At 37.6% G+C, this 21,886-nt stretch overlaps 1 protein-coding gene across 3 annotated transcripts in view; it reads right to left on the reverse strand.

Annotated features, from left to right (window-relative positions):
• Positions 1 to 2,217: 2,217 nt before the first annotated feature.
• Positions 2,218 to 21,886, reverse strand: part of LOC137252172 (uncharacterized) — a 32,235-nt gene continuing 12,566 nt past the window's right edge. The window contains exons 1-4 of one of the 3 annotated variants that reach the window (XM_067787516.1): positions 3,458 to 5,786; positions 3,326 to 3,391; positions 3,180 to 3,269; positions 2,218 to 2,796 (exon numbers count right to left, since the gene is read on the reverse strand). In XM_067787516.1, coding sequence (XP_067643617.1) covers positions 2,793 to 2,796; positions 3,180 to 3,269; positions 3,326 to 3,391; positions 3,458 to 3,687 — 390 coding nt within the window. In that variant the 5' untranslated portion in view covers positions 3,688 to 5,786 and the 3' untranslated portion in view covers positions 2,218 to 2,792. Of the gene's footprint in view, positions 2,797 to 3,179; positions 3,392 to 3,457; positions 5,787 to 10,934; positions 11,143 to 21,886 lie in introns of those variants that run through there. The other 2 variants (XR_010953461.1, XR_010953462.1) reach the window with 2 other exon arrangements.

Below are 21,886 nucleotides of genomic sequence, written 5' to 3' on the forward strand. Positions count from 1 at the left end.
TTCGTCACCTTTGCTGGCTATTTCGCTATATAACTTTCTTGTTAAGCGTTTGTTTACTACTACTTCCCTGTCATGAAAATCATCAGAATTGTGTGGAATTGTTGGAAAATGTGTTTCCTCATCCAAATCAAATATGTCGAACCTGTTTTTGGTAGGGAAATACGTATTTAAAACTTCCTTCCTGCTGAGACTCTTGACTGTCTTGATACGGTTTATTGTAATTTCCCTCTCCCACATTGCACATTTGTTTTTTTCTTTGGCACTGTGGCCAGTTTTACCGCATAGAATGCAATTGTTACTTTGGCAATTTGCGTTTTTGCATTCATTACTGCCGCAGTTTATGCATCTTTCCTTGGCTTTGCATCCTAACATGGTGTGGCCAATACGACCACATTTTGAACATTGCCGTAAGGGCGGGATGTAGTAATCTACATCAAGTTTAGTATATTCGAAGAAAATTGATGTTGGCAGTTCTCTTCCAGTAAACCCAATTTTTATTGAATTTAATGGAGTTTGTTCACCAGTTGTGGGATCTTCTCTGATAAATCTGCGTACAGACACTATTGGTACACTCGACTCAGCTTCTTTTAAAATATCTTGTTCCGAGTAGCATGTGGGAACACCTCTAACTACCCCATATATTTCTAAGGCTGTTCTGGGAACAAATTGCCTTAATCCTCTTTTGGCTAGGCGTTCATCCATTATGAAGGAGTTTGCCGAATAGGTATTCTTGAAAATTACTTTATAGAGCGTTCTTCCTAAGGCCTTGACATGATCAATGTCACGAAAACGTAAGTCTTTTATTTGGCTACATAAAGTAAGCCCAGTTGTAAATTTTTCGTTTTTTAAGCTGGTGCATTGGGAGCTATCTACTAATACAAAAATTTCACCAGTAAATCTGGGAGGATATAAAATTTTTATTGAGTCATGGTTGTTGTTTTTTGGTACATCACTGTGCTGTTGTGTGTTGGCAACACTGCTTTCTGCAGTAGTTTTGTCATTTGTTATGTCCGTTGTTTTTGTGTTAATGTTTCGTTTGTCTTTGTTCCTGTAGCTAACGGAGTCTGAGAAGACGCAACAGAATCCCCGTTACCTACATTTTTTTCTTTTATTCTGACGATGCCGTTATTCGACATTTCAAAGAATCTCGTGACATTTTCATCGTTTAAAATTTTAGGCTTTTTTGTAGGCCCACGTTCACCATCTTTACTTAAAGACGATGAAGATGCCATTTTGGTGTTTCTTTTTCGTGTCCCAACGGACACTCTATCTTTAAATTTACCCAGGAGTGAGCTTTGGAGCTGCACTCTAGGGTTGAAATTTATTTATCTTTTCTAGAATTTAACAATTTAGCCACTTCACTTACCCAGAGTTTTTATTATGCTTGTCCGCGTTTAAAAATTGTCCTTTTTGTTTGAAGCACTAACGCGTAGTTTATTTACAAAACATATTAAAGCACTTTCGTGCATATAAACGCACTACATACGTTTTCAAGACTTTATTTTATCTATTTTGTCTCAATTTGCGACACATAAAACAATTGCGAATACAAAAACAATAAAATTTATCACTTAGTGTGCAAAGAGGAACTGTACTTCACAATTTATAAGTTTCACTTTAAAATTTAGTTAAAACATCCACACTCGCTAAAGGTTGCACTCGGAATGTATTTATTTAGTTAAACATTTTTACTTTGCACTTATGCTTTGGCATATACGAAAAAGAAGTTATTTTTACTTGCCGTGGCGCGTCCGATTCACTATTCAACTTCATATGAACCATGATACAAAAAAGAAGGTAGTTCCACTCAAAAAATTTTGACGTATTTGGGGACTTTTGAAGTTTCATAATGTTTGTTGTTTTGCTAGAAGCGTTGCCATACCGTTACTATTTAAGGCGAAATTGTGGATTTTCGGGATGGAAATTTCCTTCAGTATGAAAACGCAACGGTCATCTGAGGCAATAATAATATGGCTTTAGCACGATTTATCTGGATATATATATATATTGAAAATGCTGTGAAACATGTAATTTTACTTAGAAAAAAAAAATGGATAATGACTCATAAATATGTTTTGTATACTTACTTTCATGGCAGCCTGACCCTAAATTTGAAAAAAAAAAAATGTATGTACTCGTATGTGCGTCTTTATGACCTTTTTATTCAATAAATTAAATACTTGACAAAGATACCATCAAGTTGTGATTTTTCTCATTTTGCTATTTCCATAATAAATTTTAGTTTCTTTTAGATGTAAACTTAAATGGCGAAGACGAAAAGAGGTTCTCCCTAAAAAAACCCGTTTAACAATTACGTGCAGCTCATGTATAATTAGATTAAGAGTACTTGCTGCCATGTTCATATCAAAATTATAAAATATTGGCTGCTTCCAATTTCCACGTAAAGACGGCACCATAGCGACCTGAACCTTTCGCGATGGGGGCAAAATTACGTTATTTTTTCGATCAAAAGCCCATTCTTCCCGGACTTTCATCTCGTCAAATGACAAGAAACATAGCTTTTCTTCGGATGGTATATCACATAACTTCATATGCGATAGTATTTGAAGTTGCAACCCCGGTTCTACACATAACTTCGATGCCCACCTGCGCAAAGTTGATGTAGATGATAAGGGAAGAGTTTCTTTCTTTCTTAAAAGTCGATAACAGCGAGGACCTGCAGAATACATTCATATTGCTGATGAGATCTGCTCCAAGTTGTAGCGCGGACATTTTGAATTGTTTTCAAGACTTTTCTCTACATTCATAGTGGACTTGCATTTACTGCGGAGCTAGCTATAAATAAGTATATATATATACATTTCATATTTTTAGAGGCAAGTTCATATATGAGCCGTTTATTTTGAAAGTAGTATAAATCATTTCCAACTCACGGTCTTAAATGCATTGTTATTTCTGAAAGAACGCATATATAGATCGTTCTACTATTATAAACTAATAATAAGAATTGCATCTTTTGGCTATTGTACTTTAACAAACAGGAAGCGAGCAGAGATACAATCAATTACCCCTGAACTTAACCGACATGAAATGAATTATGCCACTTTCAAAATAAACGGCTCGTATGACTGTGACATCATATCTAGGGTCAAAATAACACGAGATTTCTAAAAAAGGACAAAGCAATGTACTCGTAGTATATAAAAATATTATCATACCCTGTTTGTGTGCTGATAGAGGTATTATATTTCCCCTTAACCTTCCATGAGATCCCATTTGTTGCATCGCATGTTGTTGTCTTGTTTTGTCTTGAAATAATAATGCACATGTGTATGTATATAATTGAAACTGATCAAAGACTAACCCTTCCATAAATTCAATATACTCATCTAAATATTCTTCCTGTTCGAAAACTTCGCCACAGTCTTGACTGGAAAAGAATGTACACATTATTTATTACTTAACATTTCAAACCACAAAGGAATGTTTTCCGTACCGTTCATTTCGCGGTACTGCACTTTTTAAAAGAACAATTTTATTCCCACTATTACTTATGTCCGTTGGAGCAAAATGTTCGGACCAAACGTAAGGACATTTGGGAAAGGTTTCTTCCCTTACTTCGCATGCTTCGAGCCATTGTTGTTTTATAAACGGAATTTTTGGTAACATGAAAAACGAAAATAATAATTCAAATATTTGACTAGTATATGTTGATTTCAAATCCATCAAAATCACAAAAAATTATAACATTTTTCAATCTGGTAACTAGACTTTTATGAAATTGTCACGGTCACCGCAAAAGTCAAGTGGCTAATGTCACACGAAATGGAACTACCTCCATTTTTTGTATCATGATATGAACTGTCCTCAAGCAAACTATTGCGGCAGTTATGCGGCAGTTAGAGCCTTCCGCGATTTACAACCAGATTGACTGAATTTTGTGTGTGTTAGTGCAGTCGGGTGGCTTCGTGACACACGTATTTGTTGTCGGCTACACGTTGATGAAAATCAAAAATTTTTGATTTTTTCATTTGACGCTAGCTTATTTGATAGTCGCGGGGTGTGATTGACAAAACGCAGTGTTGTATTTAGTTTGTGTCGACATTCAAAGTGAACAAGTGCGCGGAAGAACAGCAAATCATATTAAAATTTATTGAAAATTATCAATGTTTAGCAGCTTTATGGAATGTAAAGCTTTTATTATTATTTAATAAAATGTTTATTAATTTTGTTATTATTTAATAAAACTGCTGTAGTTGCAAGTAAAAAAAAGTCATCATCCGATGACGGCATTTTCACGTCCGAACGCTACGGTTTCTCAATGCAAGTGTTGATTGATGACTTTTTATTTGATAGTCGCGGGGCAAGCGTCAAATACCCGACACGCACACATACAAAAATTCAGTCAATCTGGTTGTAAATCGCAGAAGGCTTTTACCCACCGACGTGTGCCGTACGTACGGACGTTTGTCGTACGAAGCACGTTTGACCAAACTCTCAAGCCCGTAGGAATCAATGTGTGCGGCTGTGTGCATGTACATAACATATTTGTGTGTGTATTGTTTACAGATAAGCACTGTTGCCATTGACCATTTTACATGCATGCTTATGCAAACATTAACTTTTTCCAATTTAATTTTTGATATTGTAAAAGGCCGGAATAAATATTAAATAAGTATAAATAGATTACATATTTATAATCTGCACTTTTACATAATTATTTCGAATTATTTTCACAATTTTTAAAACTTTAATTAGGTGTTTTTGCATGAAACTGCAAACGGTCAAAAATTAGCGCACAAAAGTTGACTAGGCAAGTCTAGTGAGAGAGCGATCAGCTGACACGTTCTTACGGAAAAAATCAAAATTGTTTTGATTTCTACGTTCCGGGCTACGTACGTACGGGCGTTGCACGTCGGTGAGTTTTCGTTTACATTGCACACTCATAAGATAGGCCGTGTCAGCTGACACTTTTTTGGGCGAAAGTATACCCACACCGGCAGAGAGGTTACAATCGCTTAGGTGCTCCTCCCATTTCGCCCGCTTGTGTTCATCCACTAGCAATCTGATGCGTTGGTTTATATCCCATATTTGGGGGTCGCCGGGATCGAGCTGTCTTATAAGGTCACGTTCTCTCGCTAAACTTGCGGCCTCCGCCGGGAAGTGGGCCGAATTTCGGGAATTTTACCGGCGGGAATGAAACGAGCCGAGGCGGATTCAATAACCTTGCAGAAAGCACGCTCCCCTTGGCGGGCATCAGTCGGGATAGGGAAGGCAGCAAAGCGGTTGTCTGTAAAGGATTTTTAATCGTCCTATGAGGTGGGTTTGGTCAAAGGCTGAGGTATGCTCAAGTCGATCCAGAGTCGGAGGAGGTCCCAGTTCCCCCACCTAAATAAATACACAGTAAATTAGTGTTTTGACTTCGAACACACACACACGCAACTCTCAGGCTAAAATATCCACAACCTTGAATCCAGGAGAGAGAGAGAGAGAGATGTTCCCTAGGTAGTGTCGCTGAGAAGATATAATCCAAGGACGACGGCTCTCCACAGAGAGATGTATAGTGCTAGCTAGCGGTGGCTCAGATGGTGAAGACGACGGTGAATGACGGTGGCTCTCGCCAAGGGTGATAACGGCGGTAGGGATGATCTCGCCCGAAGAGAGAATATTGAATGACGGTAGTTCTCACCAAATAGCTATGACGACGGTGGTGGCTAGACTTCGGGATGGGATGTCGAAGGATCGTGATGATGATGATGTTGTACCTAAGGCGAAGTGTGTCGATTAGTGAGAGTTTACTGACTAATTGGACTAACTACATTACCCTTCCTCTGAGTAATAGGGGGGTGAGCCCCGAATAAAAATTCCCAAGCATTGTGCGCTCACCATCGCTGGCTTGCCTTGTGCTTGCGCGATGATTGTTGGGCCAATATGTATGTATATGTATGTCGGTACATACAATACTAGGGGTGGGCGCTAAATGGGAAGTAGTCGATCAGCGGAGACGGCGGACCATATCCTCCTGGAGGGTGACGCAATCTCAAGACGAAGAGCTAGGTTTATGGGCTCACCATGGCCAGAGCATTCTCACCTTAAATCCCTCAAGCCAGGTGAACTGCTAGTGTTCATCAGATATGTGGGCTTGGATGGGGTGCTGACGCCACAATAGACCAATGGTTGCAGTGCGATCCTCAATTAATTATCTATTATCTATCTATCTGGCCGGACCATCTCAATAGTTAACTAATGTTTATCTGAAAAGTGGCACAATCTCGGTTATCAATTCATTAAATTTTATTTTTAAACTAAGAAAACATAGCGAAATGTTCCTCTTGGAAAATCATTTTAGAGGTGATTTCTGCACCTCAAAATCTTCAGAATTCCGTTACCTTAATTCCTTGTTATTGTTGTTGTTGTAGCAATGCTTCGCCCCATCCTATAGGTGCCATCGATCACAAATTGTTGTTGTTGTTGTAGCAGTGCTTCGCCCATCCAATAGGTGGTTCGACCGATCACAAATTGGCATCAATATCCTCTAACGGGAGTCCAAGGAAACTTGCTGTTTCAACAGTGGTAGACCATAATGTGAGGGGTGTTAGAGGCGTTGGTTCCACATTACAATTAAAGAGATGGTTGGTGTCATGTGGGGATACATTGCAAGCAGGGCATACATTTTGTATGTCGGGGTTGATTCTGGAAAGGTAAGAGTTTAACCTGTTACAGTATCCAGATCGAAATTGAGCTAGATTGACTCGCGTTTCCCTGGGGAGTGTGCGTTCCTCTTCCGCAAGCTTTGGGTACTGTTCTTTGAGTACTGGATTCACCAGGCAATTCCTGGCAAAAAGGTACGACGCCTGTTTGTGGAGTTCACTGAGGACCTGCTTGTGTTTTTTTGCTTCATACGACTGTGTTCTCAGGTGCCGTATATCCTCATAATGCTTACGGAGATTATCCCTTAAGCCCCTGGGCGGTCAATCAGATGTCTATTGGGATGCCCAGGTTTCTGGGTATTCAACAGAAACTGTTTGGTTACCATTTCATTTCTCTCCCTAATGGGGATTATTCTCGCCTCATTTTGTAGGTGGTGTTCTAGGGACATAGAAGACAGTCCGCAGCGGTTCTGCGGGCAGTATTTTGGCAGGCCTGTATTTTATTCCACTTAGTAACCCTTAGGTTTGGCGACGAAATTCGGGGACGTAGCATGCAATCGGCCGGCCAATTGCTTTGTAAGTAGTAATGAGCATTTCTTTGAGATTTGAAGATTTTATTATAGCTCTGGATTTTAGGTACAATTGCGGTTGCATGCTCTCCAAAATATAGATTTTCATAAAACGTCACACCCAAGATTTTTGGGTGTAAGACAGTCGGTAGCGTAGGGCATCGACGTGGATGTTCAATATGGTCGACATTTGGCGCGTCCATGTTGTGACAATGTTAGGTTTCGCGAGGCGAAAAAACTGGAAAGATCGGGGAGAGAGCTGTTAGCAGAAGTGGAGATATGACACCACCCTGTGGCACCCCTTGTTTAATTCTTCTTGGTTTGGATGTAACGTTCCTGAATTGCACCGATGACAGATAATTGGCGGTCCACCTTTTGAGACTTGGGGAAGGGAGGACCCTTCCAGGTCTTGCAGTAACGTGCCGTGGTTGACCGTATCAAGTTCTTTTGAAAGGTCTAGCGCAACGAGTACTGTCCTATGGTGGGTGTTTTGATTTAATCCGCAATTTATTTGCGTGTTAAAGGCGTTTAGCCCGGTGGTAGTGCTATGTAGTTTTCGAAAGCCCTGCTGATGATTGGCAAGACGTAAATTTGCAGTGAAATAGGGAAGCAGAATGGCTACAAGTGTCTTGACTACCGGTGATTGGAGAGATATCGGACGATAAGAATCTCCTATGTTAGCCGGTTTCCCAGGCTTTAATAGCGGAACCACGCTGGCCATTTTCCATTTTTCGGGTATGACGAAGGTGGACAGGGACAGGTTGAAGACATGCGCTAGATAATTAAATCCCTCTTTGCCTGGTTGTTTAAGCATCGGCAGGACATTCATTAAGCATGTCGATGCTAGTTCTGGACAAGTAAGAGTTGAACTTGGTACAGTATCCAGAACGAAGTTGGGCTAGGGTGTCTCGTGTCTCCCTTGGTAGTGCGCTTTCTTCTTCCGCAAGAGCAGGATGTTGTAAATTGATGACAAGGCTCACCTCAAGGACAAAACAGAAGTGGGGCCAGTGCTAAACGACACATAGGTCGAACCTGTTTGGGTCTTTTGCGGCACTAGTAATTCACATCTAGCGACAGCAACACTAAATTAAATTGTATGATGCTGTATCAAATAGTTGAAAAGGTTTTGCCTCCTGTCAAGTGCTTCATCAATACCGGATTCATCTCCTTCATCCTCAGTAGTGAATAGGGTGTATGTACTTTGTTCGTTCATGTCATACAAGTCGTGAAAAGAAATGCAAATATTATGCAAAACGCATACGCTGACTACTATGTTAGTTATCATCTTAAGGTCAGCTTGCTCTGTAAATATCAAAAGCCTCCGAAATCTGCCTTTCAACAAACTAAATGCGTTTTCAACTACCATCCGTGTAGATGAATGTATTTCGTTGAACTTTCTTTGCGCATCATTTAAATTTCCATAGTTTTTGAACGGTGATACTCTCCACTTGTTCGAAGGATACGTGGAATCTCCTATGATGAAATGCGAATTTGGAAACATTTCCGCATAATGACTTTCTGCGTCTTCAAAGAGTTTGCATCGTCTTAGTACCCTATAATCGTGAAGCGATCCTGGTTCACCACAGGTAATATCAATAAATTTTTTGTTACAATCGACTTCGGCTTGAACCACTGCTGTATGGTTTCTTCCTATTAAAGTACATTTCCTTACAATTCTTTGGTCCCTTAATGCCAATGTGTGTACAATCGATTGCCCCAATTACACCCGGAATACGTTTCCTTTCACAAAATTTTTCTGAATTTTCATGCAAATAAGCCCCTTGTGGCCACTTTATGTGTTCATCGGCTATGGACACCAAAAAAGTAGCAACTCGCTGCACTACTGACCACGCTGCCGACTTAGCCACCCCAAACAAATTACCTAGTTGTCTGAAGGTCACTGTGTTGCTCAAGTACCAAATATACATATATACAGACTTTTTGGCCGTAACTGGTGGCCTTCCACCGCTATATGGATCAGGGGCATAATTGGATTGCGAATATCTCACTAAGAGGAAAAATAATTTAAGTAATTTAGTATTTACAAACGTATATGAATAATTTATTGGATATTAGTAATAAGGTATTCCACAGTTTCTCGTTTCAGTCTAATGTGCATCTTAAAATCTTTCTGATTCATCGCATTAAGAGGCGCTTAACATGATCTTTGTTTTCGGTATCAGAGTCCTGAGAGGAGCTGGAACTTGCGAGAACAACATCCAAGATTTCGTTGACACCTTTCTGCCAACGGGCACGCAATTCACTCTGGTCATCCAAGAGAAGAGATTCAATCTGAAAGATTACTACACCTTATTTCTTTCTAATTTCTTTAATTAATTAGTAATTTAGGAAATAGTTTTCGGGAGCACTCGTTTTGCTTTTTTTATCAGTATTTTGCTCTTATTTATTGCCAGTAAGTTTTCAAAAATATTGTATTGCAAATATCACGAGTTTTACAACGAAAATATAAAAAAAGCGCCAAGATAGGTGTTAAAAACACAACAAATATTGATAATTTACAAAAATGTTTTAATTTTCGCGCTTAAACAAAAACGTCAATAATAAACAACAGATGATTTTGACAGCTGAAATGTTACCAGTGTTGTTAAATACATACAGGGATATTTTAACCGAGTTTGGCGTTCTTTTCGTACTCGCTTAGAATAGAACGCGGCTACTATAGTATTGTAACGACTTTACGGAAATTCCTCTTATTTGCAACCTTCTGCTAACGTTCGAATCACTAAAATGTTGAATAAATAACTCCACTATTCAATAATGCAAAATGGCCTTTATTAAATACTTCACAATAACACTTCTATTGCTCGCCAGATAGCGGCTTACATCAAACTGATTGTCGTGCCTATACTGTTGCTGCCTTTTATACTCTGTGATTTCTCGTTCGCATACTTCTAGGCGCTTCCATTTCTAGAATTTACTAGTTAGTTATCTGCTATAAAATTATAACTACAGATGCACGTGTATAGCTTCTCATATGCGCGTGTATATATGTGAGCGATACTTGCACAAACCATTGCCTACTTTTGGGAGGATCTCAGATATATGCATGTGTTTGTGCGTTTTCTCTCCGCAACTTGTATGGACATATAGGTAGACATAATGATTTATTTGTTGATGTGCATACAAGTCACTGCTTAGTATCGGCTTAGAGATGACAGACAAATTTCCTGATCTAAATGCCGCTAGCATCTCCAAATGTACCACTCTTTTATTTCGTGGTTTCCCAATGGTTTGTATGTGGTAGATGGTATCACTGATCTTCACAACTTTGTACGGGCCTTCCCAACTGCACCGAAATTTGGCTGGAACACCTTTCTGCCGGTGAGGGTTGTATAACAGTACCAAATCTCCCTCCAAGAAACCTTCCGAATTATTGTTCTCATCGTACTACTCATTATCCTGGATCGTTCCCTCGCACTCTGTTGTTTGGCCAATGAAGAACTACTTCGCAGAGCTCTGGACACCAAAAAAGTAGCAACTCGCTGCACTACGCTGCCGACTGAGCCACCCCAAACAAATTACCTAGTTGTCTGAAGGTCACTGTGTTGCTCACGTACCAAATATACATATGTACAGACTTTTTGGCCGTGACTGGTGGCCTTCCACCGCTAGATGGATCAGGGGCATAATTGGATTGCGAATATCTCACTAAGAGGAAAAATAATTTAAGTGATTTAGTATTTAAAAACGTATATGAATAATTTATTGGATAGGTATTCCACAGTTTCACGTTTCAGTCTCATGTGCATCTTAAAATCTTTCTGATTCATCGCATCAAGAGGCGCTTTGAAATTTTCACACTTTACATGATCTTCGTTTTCGGTGTCAGAGTTCTGAGAGGAGCTGGAACTTGCGAGAACAACATCCAAGATTTCTTTGCCACCTTCTTTCTGCCTACGGGCACGCAATTCACTCTGGTCATCCAAGAGAAGAGATTCAATCTGAAAGATTACTACACCTTATTCCTTTCTAATTTCTTTAATTAATTAGTAATTTAGGAAATAGTTTTCGGGAGCAATCGTTTTGCTTTTTTTATCAGTATTTTGCTCTTATTTATTGCCAGTAAGTTTTTAAAAATATTGTATTGTAAAAAAGCGCCAAGATAGGTGTTCAAAACACAACAAATATTTATAATTTACAAAAATGTTTTAATTTTCACGCTTAAACAAAAACGTCATTAATAAACAACAGATGATTTTTACAGCTGAAATGTTACCAGTGGTGTTAAATACATACAGGGAAATTTTAACCGAGTTTGGCGTTCTTTTCGTGCTCGCTTAGAATAGAATGCAGCTACTATAGTATTGTAACGAATTTACGGAAATTCCTCTTATTTGCAACCTTCTGCTAACGTTCGTATCACTAAAATGTTGAATAAATAACTTCACTATTCAATAATGCAAAATGGCCTTTATTAAATACTTCACAATAACACTTCTATTGCTCGCCAGATAGCGGCTTACATCAAACTGATTGTCGTGCCTATACTGTTGCTGCCTTTTATACTCTGTGATTTCTCGTTCGCATACTTCTAGGCGCTTCCATTTCTAGAATTTACTAGTTAGTTATCTGCTATAAAATTATAACTACAGATGCACGTGTATAGCTTCTCATATGCGCGTGTATATATGTGAGCGATACTTGCACAAACCATTGCCTACTTTTGAGAGCATCTCAGATATATGCATGTGTTTGTGCGTTTTCTCTCCGCGGCTTGTATGGACATATAGGTAGACATAATGATTTATTTGTTGATGTGCATACAAGTCACTGCTTAGTATCGGCTTAGAGATGACAGTACCCTGTTGCTAATATTCGTCACACTGCCCTCCACCTAAGTATAATCGTCCCGGTCAGACAAATTTCCTGATCTAAACGCCGCTAGCATCTCCAAATGTACCACTCTTCTATTTCGTGGTTTCCCAATGGTTTGTATGCGGTAGATGGTATCACTGATCTTCTTCACAACTTTGTACGGGCCTTCCCAACTGCACCGAAATTTGGCTGGAACACCTTTCTGCTGGTGAGGGTTGTATAACAGTACCAAATCTCCCTCCAAGAAACCTTCCGAATTATTGTTCTCATCGTACTACTCATTATCCTGGATCGTTCCCTCGCACTCTGTTGTTTGGACAATGAAGAACTACTTCGCAGAGCTTGATCTTGACGGATTGACTTTGCATAATCAGTATCGTTCCTACGTTTCACGACAGTAGTGCGCCCTGGCTTGAAACTACCCTGCATTCCTTCTAGGAAATTCTTTCCTTCGTTTTTGTGCATCCATTTGTTTTTGTCAATGCCAGTGTTTCCCTCGCAGGTACCTTTGATTTCGCCTTATTTGGCCCATTCGGTCCATCAACCTTTACATTTGACTTTCGTGGTCTTTGTCGAGTATTCTCCACCAGCACTCGACTACTGCTGAACCCTTTCTCCAAACTGAAGTTAAGTGGCAAATCCTTGTTTTTATAACGCATATTCTTTCTCCGCATGTCGATCCTTATGTCATGGTCAACTAAGAAGTCTACTCCCAATATGACTTCATCAACAATCTCCGCCAAAATGAGTTTGTGTAGAACCATCACCTTCCCAATTAAGACTTCACATATCACTTCTCCCTGGTCTTGGTTATACTCGCCTGTGACCGTACGCAAGCTTGCTCCAGGTAACGGTTTTACTCTCCTGTTGACCAAGTCAGATCGGATTAAGGAATGAGATGCGCCCGTATCTACAGTCAGTACACGCCCCTTGCCATCGACATTCCCTCTGACGGTAAGACTGCTTGATTTCCTTCCAATTTGCGACACAGAAATCACAGGACATTCAATAGCTGGAGATAGCTCTCGGTCTCTACATCTTACTCGCTCTTGCTCATCCCCTCCAGCTTTGTTATTAGGACCACCCATGCTGTTGAAACCACTAGGATCAAGATCGCAGTGACGTGCAATGTGACCGGGCTTTCCGCATTTGATAACTCTTTCACTCCGCTTTTGCGATCCTTTCAGCGCGTCCAATATTGTGTTCACCCAGTCTGGCCTTTCCACCTCCACACGACGTGCTTTGAACGCTCGCCTACACAGAAGCGATGCTTTTTCCTGAATCAGAGCATGTGATACCGCCTCTGCGAATGTTGGCTTTGGGTTCGCGTATGTAGCTCGCTTTGTTTCGAAGTCACGTATACCATTTATAAAGCTCTGAATCTTTACCCTTTCAGTGTATTCCACGGGTGCGTCCGCATTCGCTAAATGTGCCAGCCTTTCAACATCCGACGCAATCTCATGAACAGTGCAGCACCTTTATCTTCAGCATTCTAGTTGTTCACTGTTGCGGTCTTATCAAACTGGAGCTTAAATACCTGGAAAGGTACAGAGCCGTCAAAAGATGGAGCTTTTACCTTCGTATTGCTTGCTGAAACAACTGAGCGATTTAGTTGCAGCTCCTGTATACGACCTTTTAAAGCATCTACCTCAGCCTCGATTTTGTTCTCAAACTGCATTATTCTTTCGTCCATACGGGCTTCTAGTTGTGCAGAGATCTGCGATGATACCTGTGCTGAAATTTGTCCCGACACTTCGGATATACGTACCTCCTGTGCTTCAATCCTGGATGCTATTTCTGACGACATTTCGGATATACGTGCCTCCTGTGTTTCAATCCTGGATGTTATTTGTGACGACATTTCGGATATACGTGTCTCCTGTGAGTCCATCTTAGATGTTTAACGTGTCTCTTGCGATTCCAGTTGAGATGTTATGCGTGTCTCCTGCGACTCCAGATGAGAAGTCATATACGTCTTCTGTTCTGCCAGTTGAGATGACACTGTCGATGTTTGAGCAGATATTGCAGCCAAAATCATTGTGGAGATTGAAACCACGTTTTAAACTTTAAACTATATTTTATTAATACGCTTAAATGTATGCGTCTATTTTATTTTTTATTTTTCACAATAATGAAAATTTTTGAAAATTGAAAAATCAATATTGAAACTTAAAATATTGATAATACATTTAAAAATTACACAGTTCAAAGTAACTAAAATACAAAGTTAAATAAAAATAATAAGAACCCTACATTACTCCCCCTTCAAGAAAATTTATCATTATCTTTTTATGTAAATTCTTGGTATTGTTTGTGTCTGTTGTTTCAATTATTGCAGGTTTTAATCTATCAATAGGAATAGTTTCAATATTTTTATCTATTTCAAGTTTAAAACATTTTTGGCCTTTTCCCATAATTTTGTAAGGTCCTTCATATGGTTGTTGTAATGAATGTTTATTAGTGACTCGAACAAATTCAAATTTACAAGTTTGAAGATCTTTTGGAACGTTAATTCCAGTATCAGAATCTTTATGATGACTTAAATTTGATCTAACATTTCGAAAATGTTCACGCAAATTACTTAAAATTTCAGTTAATGAGAAATTTTTAGCTGATGGCACAACAAGTTCCCCTGGCAAACATAAATTTTGACCGAAAACCATTTCCGCTGGTGTAGCCGAAATATCCTCTTTGTAAATAGATCGCAAACCAATTAATATGACAGGTAACTCGTCATACCAATTATTTGTGTCCTCTCTAGCTATTATAGTAGTGTTTAATTGTCTATGAAACCTTTCAACCATACCATTTCCTTGAGGGTGATATGCGGATGTTGTAATTTGGTGACTACCAAGTAATTTAGTTAACTTTGAAAACAATTTCGATGTAAATTGGCTACCTTGATCAGTAGTTATCTTTAACGGAACTCCAAACCGAGAAGTATATTCTCTAAAAAACTTATTTGCAATTGTAGTTGCTGAAATATCCTTTAATGCATATGCCTCAGGCCAACGGGTAAATCTTTCAATAATCGTTTAAATATAGCGATGTCCTTTTGAAATAGGTAATGGTCCAACTATATCTAAATGGATCTGTTCAAATCTATTCTTGGGAATTTGAATTTTGACAACAGGGGATATTGTATGACGATAAACTTTAGACTTTTGACAATTAAGACACTCTTTTGACCAAATATTAATATTCTTATTCATACTAGGCCAATAATATTTTTTACTATGAGCCGTCGTGTAGCTCTTGTGCCCGGATGTGCTATTCCATGTAAAATATCAAATACTATCTTTCGCAAATTACTCGGTACAAATGGCCTAGGAGTTTCTCCTGAAATTTCACACCAAATATTAAAATTTAAAATGGGAATACTAATTAGTTTTAAATTTAGATATTGAGAATCAGATACAAGTTGATTTAAGTTACCATCTTTTTGTTGTTCAGTTTGTAAAATTTTAAAATTTAGTTCTGTATATATATTGCATTAACCTCAAAAGCTCTAGATAGCGTATCTGCTACAACATTGGATTCTCCTTTAATGTATTGTATGTCATCAGTAAATTGTGCTATAAATTCCAAGTGTCTCGTTTGTCTAGGACTTCGTTCTGTTTTTGAATTTAAAGCAGTGGTCAAAGGTTTATGGTCCGTATAAACTGTAAATTGTCGTCCTTCCAAAAGATATCTAAAATGTTTTATATTTAAGTAAATCGCCAATAACTCCCTATCAAAAGCACTATATTTAATTTCAGTTGGAGAAAGTTTTTTAGAAAAGAATGCAATGGGTTCAATTTTACCATTGTAATTTTGTTGTATAACGCCCCCAATCGCTGTGTTAGATGTATCTACTCTTAAAGATAATTTAGCATTTTTGTTAAAATGATTTAACAATATCGTATGCAAATTTATCTTTAATGCATTCAAAAGCTTCATTCGAATTTTCGTCCCATACCAAAGATTTGTTTACTTTGTTAATTAGATCATAAATTTTGTTTGTAAATTCTGCTACTTTTGGAATGTATCTATGATAATAATTTACCATACCAATAAATTTCTGTGCCTGCTTAACTGATTTTGGACGTTCGAAATTGCGAATAGCTGATACCTTTTCATCGGAAGGTCGAATACCTGTTCCAGAAATGTTATGTCCTAAAAAAGCTATATTTGTTACACCAAAACTACATTTACTTGGTTTAATGTTTAAACCGTACTCTGTAAGGCGTTGAAAAAGGATACGTAAATCTTTTAAATGTTGTTCTTCGTCTTTACTTGCAATAAGTAAGTCATCGATGTAAGCATATACAAAATCTAAGTCACCTACTACCTCATTTATGAATCTTTGAAAGGTTTGTGCAGAATTTCTAAGTCCGAAAGGCATTCTCATGAATTCAAACATACCGAAAGGAGTTGTAATAGCAGTTTTATAAATATCTTCTTCAGCCATAGGAATTTGGTGCTATGCCCTAACTAAATCTAATTTTGAAAATATATTTTTATTATGAAGGTTCATATTAAAATCTTGAATGTGAGGTAAGGGATAACGATCGGGAACAGTTACAATATTCAATATTCTAAAATCACCACATGGACGCCAATCATTCAACTCTTTTTTAGGTACAAGGTGAAGTGGTGATGCTACTGTGAGTGTCTTTCTATCAACATTTTTTTAAGTTCAGTAAATTTGTTATTAATGGGGGGATTTTGGATAAAATCCAAAATAGTTATTATCACTCCCTGCGGAAGTGCTGTAATGATGTGTTCGTATTTAGTGTTTTCTTGTGTAATGTTTTTAGTACTAAATTGTGTTTCGGCATGAATAAACCTTGCTTCCGGACAATTAGTCCAAAATTGTGGAAGTTTTACTGAAACTGACAAAATTTCATTTTGAGTAACATTTGCATATCGAGAGTTAACTAACAGAACAGTAAAATAAACCAGTAATTCTAAAAAGAGAGTTTTTACAATAATAATAATAATATACCTATATATTAGTATACATACATAAACACATATAAATATAACTGTTCACCAAAATACTTGTTGTGAATATGCAGTTTGTTGCTGTTAATGCAGTGGCTTTTGATGTTTTAGCTGCTCAATCAGGGAACTCATAAATAACAGTTGTGTTTATGCAATGGCTTTGTTGAGATTGCGTGTCCTCAATATAGTTGGAAGATACAATATTGATGAGTTACGTTGTTAATTTTTGTTGTTGTTGTTACTTAACATCGCATTTAATGATAAATGGTACAATTATACACATCTAAGAACAACAGAAGTAGTGATTTGGATCAGCTTGAAAAACTGCACATTATTCTACAAATTCATTTTGATACACGTTCAATCCGGATATACGGTCTTGAAAGGAGTTCGTACGATGTAACAAATCTTTGTACTGAGTTGAAATTAATGAAACTTCTTGACGAATCTGACTGTCTGCATTAGATATTGGTTCTATATGAGGTAAACGTTCGGGTAACGATATACGAAATTCGTTTCGTATTGATTGTAATATTTTCTTGGATGCTATGGCTATATCGCGTATGTTTTTTTTATATACCTCGTAAATATATTTTCAATAGTTTGGCCAGCTGCGGCGAGCAAAACTGTGATGCAATGGCAGATAATGGCGTAATTGTTCCGTTGTACGTGTCCGAGTGTTTCACCAAAATGTTCATATTTTGTTGATTAAATATTTGTTGTTGGTTTTGCTTTTGTTTAAGCTATTTCCAGTTCGGCGTGTATGCTTTTTGACCGATGTAAACAGGAATGAATGTCTGTTATTTTGTTAATTAATTCCAAATATCCATCAACATGTCATCCCAACTGGAATCGCAAGAGACATGTTTAACATCCCAACTGGAATCACAGGAGACACGTATTACATCCAAGATGGAAACTCAACTGGAAGAACAGAAGACATATATAGCATCCCAACTGGAATCACAGGAGGCACGTATTTCAGAAATGACGTCGCAAGTGTCATCTCAACTGGAAGACCAAAAGACATATATGGTATCTCAATTGGAAGCGCAAGAGGCACATATATCTGGAATATCGGCAGAAATTTTGGAACAGGTGTCATCAAAACTGGAAGCGCAGGATGAAAAAATGGCGCAATTTCAGGCAGAAGTAGATGATATGAAAGGTGGTATGGAGCAGTTACAATTAATTCACCCAGCTGTTTCAGCAAGCAATCCGAAGGTAAAAACACCATCCTTTGACGGTTCTGTTCCTTTCAAGGTCTTCAAGCTACAGTTTGAGAAGACCGCAGCAGTGAACAACTGGAATGCGGAAGGTAAAGTTGCTGCACTGTTCGTGGCATTGAAGGGGCCAGCAGCCGAAATCCTACAGGCGATTCCCGTAGGAGAGCGGAACAACTATGAAGCATTGATGGCTGCTATAGAACGACGTTATGGAAGCGAGCATAGAAAACAGATATTCCAAATTGAGTTGCAATGCCGCTACCAAAGAAATTGCAGGAGTTTGCTTCAGATATTGGCTCATCTTGCAAATGCGGACGCACCCGTGGAATACACTGAAAGGGTAAAAATCCAGAGTTTCATAAATGGCATACGAGATGTGGAAACGAAGCGGGCTACATATGCGAATCCAAAACTAACATTTGTTGAAACGGTATCGCATGCACTGACTCAGGAAACAGCAGCTGCATCACGCTGGAACCCGCTTTGAAAAAATCCAAATTTTTTTTGCGATTTCTATAACTACAAACGATGCAATTGATTGTAGTGAAGTTAATTTTTTTGTAGTTCTTATAGTTACTCCGAAAATATAATACATTGTGCGGAAACCAAGCAATTTAAGCAAATTTGGTTTTTTTCTTTTTGAAATACGTTTTAAATCGTTTGTAGTTTTTCATACGAAAAATAAATTTTTTTTTGGTCCACAGGTTTCGGAGATATCGCTAACGCATCTCAAAAAAACCAAGAACGCAGCAATTTGGAAGCACTAAAAGTACTTTTCCTATAACTACAAACGATGAAATTGATTGTAGTGAAATTCATTTTTTTGTAGTTTTTATAGTTACTCCGAAAATATAATACATTGTGCGGAAACCAAGCAATTTAAGGAAATTTGGGTTTTTTCTTTTTGAAATACGTTTTAAATCGTTTGTAGTTTTTCATACGAAAAAAAATTTTTTTTTGGTCGACAGGTTTCGGAGATATCGCTAACGCATCTCAAAAAAACCAAGAACGCAGCAATTTGGAAGCACTAAAAGTACTTTTCCTATAACTACAAACGATGAAATTGATTGTAGTAAAATTCATTTTTTTGTAGTTCTTATAGTTACTCCGAAAATATAATACATTGTGCGGAAACCAAGCAATTTAAGTAAATTTGGTTTTTTTGTTTTTGAAATACGTTTTAAATCGTTTGTAGTTTTTCATAGGAAAAAAAATTTTTTTTTTGGTCCATGGGTTTCGGAGATATCGCTAACGCATCTCAAAAAAACCAAGAACGCAGCAATTTGGAAGCACTAAAAGTACTTTTCCTATAACTACAAACGATGAAATTGATTGTAGTGAAATTAATTTTTTTGTAGTTCTTATAGTTACTCCGAAAATATAATACATTGTGCGGAAACCAAGCAATTTAAGTAAATTTGGTTTTTTTGTTTTTGAAATACGTTTTAAATCGTTTGTAGTTTTTCATACGAAAAAAAATTTTTTTTTTGGTCCACAGGTTTCGGAGATATCGCTAACGCATCTCAAAAAAACCAAGAACGCAGCAATTTGGAAGCACTAAAAGTACTTTTCCTATAACTACAAACGATGAAATTGATTGTAGTGAAATTCATTTTTTTGTAGTTTTTATAGTTACTCCGAAAATATAATACATTGTGCGGAAACCAAGCAATTTAAGCAAATTTGGCTTTTTTCTTTCTGAAATACGTTTTAAATCATTTGTAGTTTTTCATAGGAAAAAATGGACCAAAAAAAAAATTTTTTTTCGTATGAAAAACTACAAACGATTTAAAACGTATTTCAAAAACAAAAAAACCAAATTTACTTAAATTGCTTGGTTTCCGCACAATGTATTATATTTTCGGAGTAACTATAAGAACTACAAAAAAATTAATTTCACTACAATCAATTTCATCGTTTGTAGTTATAGGAAAAGTACTTTTAGTGCTTCCAAATTACTGCGTTCTTGGTTTTTTTGAGATGCGTTAGCGATATCTCCGAAACCTATGGACCAAAAAAAAAATTTTTTTTCCTATGAAAAACTACAAACGATTTAAAACGTATTTCAAAAACAAAAAAACCAAATTTACTTAAATTGCTTGGTTTCCGCACAATGTATTATATTTTCGGAGTAACTATAAGAACTACAAAAAAATGAATTTTACTACAATCAATTTCATCGTTTGTAGTTATAGGAAAAGTACTTTTAGTGCTTCCAAATTGCTGCGTTCTTGGTTTTTTTGAGATGCGTTAGCGATATCTCCGAAACCTGTCGACCAAAAAAAAAATTTTTTTTTCGTATGAAAAACTACAAACGATTTAAAACGTATTTCAAAAAGAAAAAACCCAAATTTCCTTAAATTGCTTGGTTTCCGCACAATGTATTATATTTTCGGAGTAACTATAAAAACTACAAAAAAATGAATTTCACTACAATCAATTTCATCGTTTGTAGTTATAGGAGAAGTACTTTTAGTGCTTCCAAATTGCTGCGTTCTTGGTTTTTTTGAGATGCGTTAGCGATATCTCCGAAACCTGTGGACCAAAAAAAAATTTATTTTTCGTATGAAAAACTACAAACGATTTAAAACGTATTTCAAAAAGAAAAAAACCAAATTTGCTTAAATTGCTTGGTTTCCGCACAATGTATTATATTTTCGGAGTAACTATAAGAACTACAAAAAAATGAATTTCACTACAATCAATTGCATCGTTTGTAGTTATAGAAATCACAAAAAAAAATTGGATTTTTTCAAAGCGGGTTCGAGCGTGATGCAGCTGGAAACAGCCTCACTTTTGAGTAAGCCAGCGTACAAAGCTCATCGCGTGGAAATGGAAAGGCCAGACAGGTTAGACGCAATTTTGGAAGCATTGAAGGGTACGTAGCAAAAGATTGATGATGCAGTCAAATGCTTTAGGTTTGGAAAGCCAGGGCATATTGCGCGTTATTGCAACACCAACCCTAACAGTTCCAACAATGTGGGTGGTCGTAAACGCAGAGCACAAGGAGATGAGCAAATCTGCAGGACCACTCAATCGTTAAACTAAATCGAGTCAGCCGCAAGGGGCGACAGCTGGCTCCCGCAATTGAATGCCCCATAATCTCTATCTCGCAGATTGGAAGAAGATCGAGCAATCTTACTGTTGGAGAACATGTGGATGGAAAGGAACGTTTACTGACTGTAGATACGTGTGCATCTCATTCCATCATTCGAGCGAATTTAGTCAACAAAAAGATAAGACCATTGCTTGGAGCAAGATTACGTACAGCCACGGGAGAGGACACCCAGGCAATTGGGAACGTCACGGTACTACACAATTTTATAGTGGCAGATATTGTTGATGAAATCATAATTGGAGTGGATTTCTTAATCAACCAAGGCATCAAGATCGATATGCAAAGCAAGACGATGCGATATAAGAACATGGATGTGTTGCTTAATTTCGGCTACGAGAGAGGCTACAGCAGTAAACGAGTGCTGGTGGGAGAGAGTCAGCAAATACCACCAAAATTCGAGGCAGTCATCTGGGCAAAGGTTGATGGAGATTGCGGGACACACAAGTTGTGGGTTGTCGAAGCAGCAAACAAATCAGCACTGAACATACTTGTAGGAAAAACCCTGGCTATGACAAAACAAGATGGACGTATTCCGGTAAG

The sequence above is a fragment of the Eurosta solidaginis genome, chromosome 5 (genome assembly GCF_040869045.1).
Source record: "Eurosta solidaginis isolate ZX-2024a chromosome 5, ASM4086904v1, whole genome shotgun sequence".
NCBI classification, from domain to species: Eukaryota; Metazoa; Arthropoda; class Insecta; order Diptera; family Tephritidae; genus Eurosta; species Eurosta solidaginis.